General features: G+C 52.8%; 1 protein-coding gene across 1 annotated transcript; it reads left to right on the top strand.

Annotated features, from left to right (window-relative positions):
- Window positions 1–1,756: 1,756 nt before the first annotated feature.
- Window positions 1,757–5,015, top strand: Pebp1 (phosphatidylethanolamine binding protein 1). Its single transcript, XM_042669602.1, has 4 exons — window positions 1,757–1,994; window positions 2,490–2,599; window positions 2,963–3,063; window positions 4,211–5,015. The coding sequence occupies exons 1-4, from the start codon at window positions 1,860–1,862 to the stop codon at window positions 4,426–4,428; spliced, it is 564 nt and encodes a 187-aa protein (XP_042525536.1). The 5' UTR covers window positions 1,757–1,859; the 3' UTR covers window positions 4,429–5,015.
- Window positions 5,016–7,292: the final 2,277 nt, after the last annotated feature.

Here is a 7,292-nt window from a genome sequence, read left to right as displayed (position 1 = left end):
AGGCCTGGGCGGTATCCCTCAGTTCTTCAGCTCAAGGCTAGCGCTCTACAACTTGAGCCATAGCGCCACTTCCAGCTTTTTTCTTTTTGCTTATGTGGTGCTGAGGAATGGAACCCAGGGCCTCATACATGCAAGGCAAGCACTCTACCACTGAGCCACCTTCCCAGCCCGACGAGTGTATTCTTGAGTGAAAGAGCCAGGAACAGGGTCTAGGCCCAGAGTTCAAGTCCTACAACCGACAAAAAAAAAAAAAAAACAAAAAAACACCAAAACAAAACATAAAACAAAAACAAAAACCACAGAGTCCCTACCAAACTCATTTCTCAAAAAAAAAAAATTATTTCTCAAGAATGGTGAGTGTCAGTGCCCGAATGCTTTATCTGAGGTTTTGTTTTTGTTTTTCTCTCTCAAGGATAGAGCTCTACTCCTTGAGTCACAGCTCTACTTCTGGCTTTTTAATAGTTAACTGGAGACAAGAATCTCACAGATGTTCCTGCCATGACTGGCTTGAAACCTTGTTCCTCAGATCTCAGCCTCCTGAGCAGCTAGGATTACAGGCACGGGTCATTGGTGCCTGGACTCTAAACTAGTGATTATCAACTATGATCGATATTAAAATACCTGGAAGGATCATTGAACCAGATTGCCCATGTTTCAGATCAGTAAGTTTGGGGTGAGGCTAAAAGTGTGTATTCCTCACACATTTCTAGGTGATACTGATTCTGCCGGTCTGGGCCCCCTATTTGAGGAAACTGTTGTTTTAAGCACTTCTTAAAACACCTGCTTAATAGTCTTTTGTAATCCATCAACCTTCACTTTCCATTTATTTTCTTCTTGTTCTTCACTTCCTACAGACAAAAGTATAGTTGTTCTGAGAAGTTTACATTCCAATGCTAAAATAAACTACTTAGGACATAAAGGATAAGTTGCTGACTTAAAAATAAAAATGTACATTAAAAAATTTCCTGTTTGTGCAAGGATGGATTTGTATTTTTCACCTTCTAGCTGTAACGATGTGTACATTTCATCTGCCCCTTTCAGTGTGTGCTCTAGAACCTGAAAATAATGAAATGAATAAGTCTCTAATTTTAAAAAATGGTATGTGCATCAAGGAGGTGGGCAAGCGAGGATATGTAAGTATCTCACCCATGGAGAATGCGCTCAAAAGCTCGCAGGCACTTTCCCAATACTGGAAAAACAGGGAAGTGAGAGCTCAACTAGTCTTAAGAGGTGTAAGACAAGAGCAAGGCCTCACCATTTATAAATTGAGACGCTGGTGCAATGATTCATGCAAAAAAGTTAAAACGGGCCGGGCGCCGGTGACTCACGTCTGCAGTCCCAGCTACTCAGGAGGCTGAGATCTGAGGATCGCGGTTCGAAGCCAGCCCGAGCAGGAAAGTCCATGAGGCTCTTACCGCCAATAAACCACCAGCAAACTGGAGGTGGAGCCCTGGCTGAAGCGGTAGAGCGCTAGCCTTGCGCAAAAGAGCACAGGGACAGCGCCCAGGCCCCGAGTTCAAGCAAAAACAAGAAAGTGAACCGCATGAAGCAATAGTGAGCTCAGTCGCATTTCTGGAGATTTCTCGCACACAGAGAACTCAGGGACAGCTCGTAGCAAACGGCCTTGACCCGGAAGTATCAGTTGCCCCGGCCTACCAGGTTCCACCAATCAGAGAGCAAGTGGGCGGGCTCTCTCGGGTGATTGGAGAAGAAGGCGGGGAAGGGGAGGGGGCGGAGCGGCACGGTCGCTCGTGCGCACGCGCGCTGCCGCTGGCGTTGCTGACCGCCCGGAGTCCGTGCGGTTGCTCCACGCGTGTCCTCGCGCTGCGCCCTCGGCCGAGTCCGCCCGCAGCCCCGCCATGCCTGCCGACCTCAGCAAGTGGTCCGGGCCTTTGAGCCTGCAGGAAGTGGACGAGCGGCCCCAGTACCCGCTGCGGGTGTCCTACACGGGGGTGGAGGTGGACGAGCTGGGCAAAGTGCTGACGCCCACCCAGGTACCCCGGGGCCGGGGCCGGGGCCGGCGGCCAGGCCGCGGCCTGCGGGGCCCCGGAGCACGCGGCCGCGGCGGGGCGGGAGCGGAGAGGGGGCGCTCGGCCCCATTCCGGGGCTTCCAGGCCCCGAAACAGCCGCGAGGGCGAGGGCTGGGCGAGACGGGGCAGCCCGGGGGGCCCTGCGTTGGTGTGCGGGGTGAACCCTCCTCCCCGCCCCCACCGTGACGCCTTATGTAACCGCCGGTCGGCATCAGCCCGCGAACCGCCTTGGTTGAGGGGTCAGGAGCCTGCGCTCCGCCCGCCCCCCCCACGGCTGGGGCTGCCCCGGGCGGGGTTGGCTCTCCGCACTGGCTGCCAAGTTAGCGGAGGGTTTGGGTGGCAGGAAGGGGGGGGGGTCGGAGAGGAGGGGGCGGGGGAGGAGAGAGGTTGGGGGAGGATGGGGGGTACAGGGGAGGAGGGGAAGAGGGGGGCTGGGGGACACCAAACTGACTCTTACAGGTTAAGAACAGACCCAGCAGCATTGAGTGGGAAGGTTGTGATTCTGGGAAACTGTACACCTTGGTCCTGACCGACCCGGATGCTCCCAGCAGGAAGGACCCCAAATACAGGCAAGCTGGGAGAAGTGGGGGGGGGGGGGCGGGGAGCATCCACACACACGACCCAACCCATGCCAGGTAAGGTCCCTCACTGGGGATGCGAAAGTACAGCTGGTGTGGGATTTTCGTGCCCCGGCTTGAGCCAGCATTTGCATTTCTTGCCCCTTGGTTCCCAAGCAACATTCTAGAACATACAACTGATGTCCAGGTTCACCAGGAGCCCCTCTGTATAGCCCCTTCATAACAACAACAACAAAACTAGGCAGGGACCCTCGTGGTCATAGCCATGGCCCCGCCTGCAGCACCCGCCCACTGTGCAGATCAGTGGCTGCACTGGCCCTTCGGCGTTCTCATCTGTCTGGTTCTTCCACACAGGGAGTGGCACCACTTCCTGGTGGTCAACATGAAGGGCAACGATGTGAGCAGTGGGACTGTCCTCTCTGATTATGTGGGCTCCGGGCCTCCCAGTGGCACAGGTAAGTACTGGGGAGGCTGGGTTTGAGTTCTGATTGGGCAGCCAAGGCCTCCTGTGGCCTGGCTTCTAACGGCAGGTGGTGTGGGCTCTTTGGCTTTCTGCAGGGCAGCTGCCTTCCAGAGTCCGTTCAGCTAGAACTTTGGGCTTTGGGTGAACCCTCAGCAGAACTACTTCTTGGGCTCTGTGCCTTTGCTGAGTGAGGAAGTTGGGGATAGTGTCTCTTTTGTTTTGCTCTAGCTCCTTTCTCCCCAACTTCTAGTTAGTATCTCTGTGTGTTCATCACTAGTTCTAAGACTTGAACTCAAGGCCAAGGTGCTGTCTCTTAACTTTTTCTGTTAAGGCTGGCACCATGTCATTTGACCCACACCTCTACTTTTTGGTGGCTCGAAATTAGCCACCAAATTGGGTTTGTCTGCCCAGGCTGGCTTCAAATATTGATCCTCAGATCTCAGCCTGTTGAATAGCTAGGATTACAGGCATGAGCGACTGGCTTGGTTGGTGTCTTGCAAAGATTTGAGAGGCTTTTGCAGAACCCTCTCTCTTTTTCAGATCCCCACACATACATGGTCATCCATGTGTATCAGTAGATGGGGGCGTCCTTGTGGCCGCCAGCGGTACACAGCATTTCCATCTGCTGCAGAGGAGTGGGCAAAGAATGGTTGAGCAGAAGCTTGTGGGCATTGTCCTGCCCTGAGGTAGAACTAAGAGGTGCAAGGAGATACTGATAAGGGCTGCTGGTCCTGGCTCATGTTTCATTTAGACACAGAAGCTTCGAGAAAGTTCAAAGTCCTCCCATGCCTTCCCTAACAGGAGGATACAGTGGCAGGTTTCCTAGGGACCTATTATGTTCTCTAGGGCAGGGAGAAAATTAGGCAATTTAATTATGGGGCGGAGCCACCTGAGGATAAAACAGTTCTCCCTGGCGGGAGCTGTTCTCATTTGCAGAAAACCCCTCAGCAATCCCTTTTGTCACAAGATGTTTCACAGGGTGTAACTTGCATATAAGAAATGTGTGGATCGTGAGCTTTCAGGGAGGTCACTTCTGTCCCCCAAAGGTGCCTTGTTTACCCACTGCCCCGCAGCTCGCCTTGCCCGCATCTGGAGCGCTTTCCTCCCTTCTGAGCAGCTGTGGCTTCCTCTCCCCACAGGCCTCCATCGCTACGTGTGGCTGGTATACCAGCAGGACAAGCCTCTGAAGTGTGACGAGCCCATTCTCAGCAACCGCTCCGGGGACCACCGTGGCAAGTTCAAGGTGGCGGCCTTCCGCAAGAAGTACCACCTGGGCTCCCCAGTGGCTGGCACGTGCTACCAGGCCGAGTGGGATGACTATGTCCCCAAGCTGTACGAGCAGCTCTCTGGGAAGTAGGGCGGCTCAGCTCAAGAGCCCCCTCCCCCCAGCCCTGGGGCCCTGCAAGTGGGGTCCTTGGGCACCCAAGCCAGTAGATGTCCCTCTCCCTTGCTCGGGCCACGCCTGGGCCGTCCACAGTGTCACAGGGTGGTTCGTCCTGCTGCCTGTCCTTTATGCTCCTATTGATGTGTTGATCACGTTTGAATTCCGTTTTGGGGGGTGGCATTTGGAATTGTAATGGGGGTACCTTGTTAACAACTAGCAATCCAGAATCTAAAGAAAACTCCAGTTAAAAAAAAGACTTGGGAGGGGGTGAAAGAAAAAGGAGGGGAATAGTCACTGTCTTTGAGATCCTGCCTGCATCTTCTCCCCACAATCTCTCCACCAGGGACCGGCTCTCATGGCAGGCTCCTGGCTGGCCCCTACAGCGTCTCCGTAGCTGACTAGGTGTCTACCCTTAAACACTGCTGGGGCTGGAGGACAGGTGGGTTGGAGTCCTTACATCCTTGAGGGTTAAATTGTTCACTGGTTGTTCTGGAGTTGCTTAGTGTTACTTCTGCTGTTTGCTTATCGTTGAATAAAGTAGAAATGTTGGATAATGCAAACCTCCAGGTACTGTCCCTTCTTGGGTGTGGGGTCCAGAAATAAGCGGCCCCTTGTCCCTGAGCAGGAGGGCCATGGCGAGGGCTCCGAGTTGGGTCATTCCACAGTGGCTTCTCTGCACAGACGGCTGAGCTCCACTGGAGAAAGCAGGCAAGGCCTCAGGCTGCCTTGCCCACAAAGCACCTTGGCCTCCTGGCCTGAGATACCTTGTGCATTTTGTGCCAGGGAGGGACCTAGGCAGGCGCCTGGCCTCAGCCCAGGCCCAGGTGATACACAGAAGCCCCACCCCGCCCCATGGGGACTGTGCAGACAGGGAATCGCACCTCAGAAGTGGCCGTTGCCACGTCCCCATGTGATCCATGGGGAGCCAGCGCCGACAGGGAGGGGAGGGCAGGTGACCAGCTCCTGGCTGTGGCTCTGTGGGGGTGCTCATTCCCAGCACATGCAGACCCCGGGGTTCCACCCCTTGCAGCACGACTCAAGAAAGGGCCAAGCACTGCCTGGGAGTTGCTGAGATGCAGGCGTAGCCTCCTCACCACCTTTTCATTGCTGGGCTTTTATCTTTTTGATTTTTGGACACTAGGTCTTGGTGTTTGCCTTCAAACCAGGATCTTCCTGTCTCAGCCTTTGGAATAGCTCGAATTACAGGCATGTATCACCAAGTACGGCTGCATAGTACTTAGGTTCTTTGGAAAAAAAAAAAAAAAACTTGTGAGCTCTGGGGCGGCATATAAGATAGGCTTTTTTAAGTGTTTAGAATTTATTGGCAGCATGGTTTGAACTCAGGGACTCAAGTGTATTTAGCGTGCTCATACCTGATTGGTGGCCTACCACTTGAGCCATACCTCCAACACTGCTTTGTCGCTGGTTATTTTGGAGACAGTCTTGCAAACTTCTTCTCTGGCCAGCTTCAAACTGGTCCTTTCGAACTCAGCCCCGAGTAGGATTGCAGGCATGAGCCAGGGCTCCTTGTTTAAAAATAAGATTCTGTTAAAAGTTGTAAAGAGAATCCTATTGGCTTTAAAAATTAATGTCGAGAGCCTGCCGTGGTGATACAAGCTGCTCAGGAGGTAGAGGCAGGAGGATCAGGAGTTAGAGAAAAATCCAGGCAGTGAGGAGACCTGGTCTCAAAAGCAAACATGCAAAACAACTGGAGCTGGCTGCCAGTGGCTCACACCTGTAATCCTGGCTACTCAGGAGGCTGAGATCTGAGGATTGAGGTTTGAAGTCAACTCAGGCAGGCAAGTCCATGACTTTTTTTTTTTTTTTTGTGGTGGTGGTGGTCGTGGACTTGAACTCTGGACTTGGGTATCCCTGAGCTATTCAGCTCAAGGTGTGGGCTTTATCACTTGAGCCACAGCGCCTCTTCTGGATTTCTGGTCGTTTGTTGGAGATGGGTCTCACAGACTTTACTGCCCTGGTTGGAACCACGATCCTCAGATCTCAGCCTCCTGAGTAGCTAGGATTACAGGCGTGAGCCACCAGCAGCCAAGTCCATGACTTTTACTTCTAACCAGCAAAAATCCAGAAGTGGAGCTGTGGTCCAAACAATAGAGTGCCAACCTTGCGTAAAAAAATGCTTAAGGGATAGTGTCCAGGTCCCAAGTTCAAGCCTCATTACTGGCACAACAACATGAAAAAAATAATTGGAGGCGTGGGTTCAAGTAGTAGAACAGGCGTGAACTAAAAAGCTGAGGGACCATGTGAGGCCATGAGTTCAAGTCTTTATAAAGTTACTAAGAAGGAGGTGTTGTTAGATTGAGAAGTGTGGCAAGCTTATCCACACTTGTTCAGAAGCCCACCTTGTTCAGAAGTAGTTTTCTGGAAGCCCTGCTCAGCTACACTGCCCATGAGGATGCAAACTCCAGCTGCAAAGCCCAGTTTTGTCCTTTGAAAGGTGTGGAATGGAGGTGTGGTTCAAGTGGTAAAGCAGGAGCTTACTGGAAAACAAAAACAGACAAAATGAATAGAGACGTGGAATCCTTACTCTGCCTCACCTCAGGGCTGCTGGAGAACAGCAGGACAGTCCTGCAGAGTAAGTGAACAGTCAATACATGTAAAGGATAAACCTGGACCCTCTCCACATAAGGGCTCAAAGCCTTGTGTCCTCAGCTGTCCCTGGCTAGGAGTGGCCCATCAGGAGGACTGCGTAGGAGGGGTCTGGCTTGACCCCCGAGCATGGCTTGGCAGTTGTGCCTGAGCCCAGTGTTTCCAACAGCTCGAAACCCTGGAAACCGCTGTCATTCTGACATCATAGTACAATGTGTCATCCACCCTGG

Source organism: Dipodomys spectabilis, unplaced genomic scaffold (genome assembly GCF_019054845.1).
Source record: "Dipodomys spectabilis isolate Male_0828 unplaced genomic scaffold, ASM1905484v1 ptg000499l, whole genome shotgun sequence".
Taxonomy (NCBI): domain Eukaryota; kingdom Metazoa; phylum Chordata; class Mammalia; order Rodentia; family Heteromyidae; genus Dipodomys; species Dipodomys spectabilis.
This window is presented reverse-complemented; position numbering and strand designations above follow the sequence as displayed.

Excerpts from the sequence above, each read along its gene's own strand:
- Pebp1 (XM_042669602.1), top strand. The coding sequence starts at position 1,860 with ATGCCTGCCGACCTCAGCAAGTGGTCCGGGCCTTTGAGCCTGCAGGAA. Across the intron at positions 2,600-2,962 it reads AGGAAGGACCCCAAATACAG|GGAGTGGCACCACTTCCTGG; the intron begins GCAAGCTGGGAG and ends TCTTCCACACAG. Across the intron at positions 3,064-4,210 it reads CGGGCCTCCCAGTGGCACAG|GCCTCCATCGCTACGTGTGG; the intron begins GTAAGTACTGGG and ends CTCTCCCCACAG.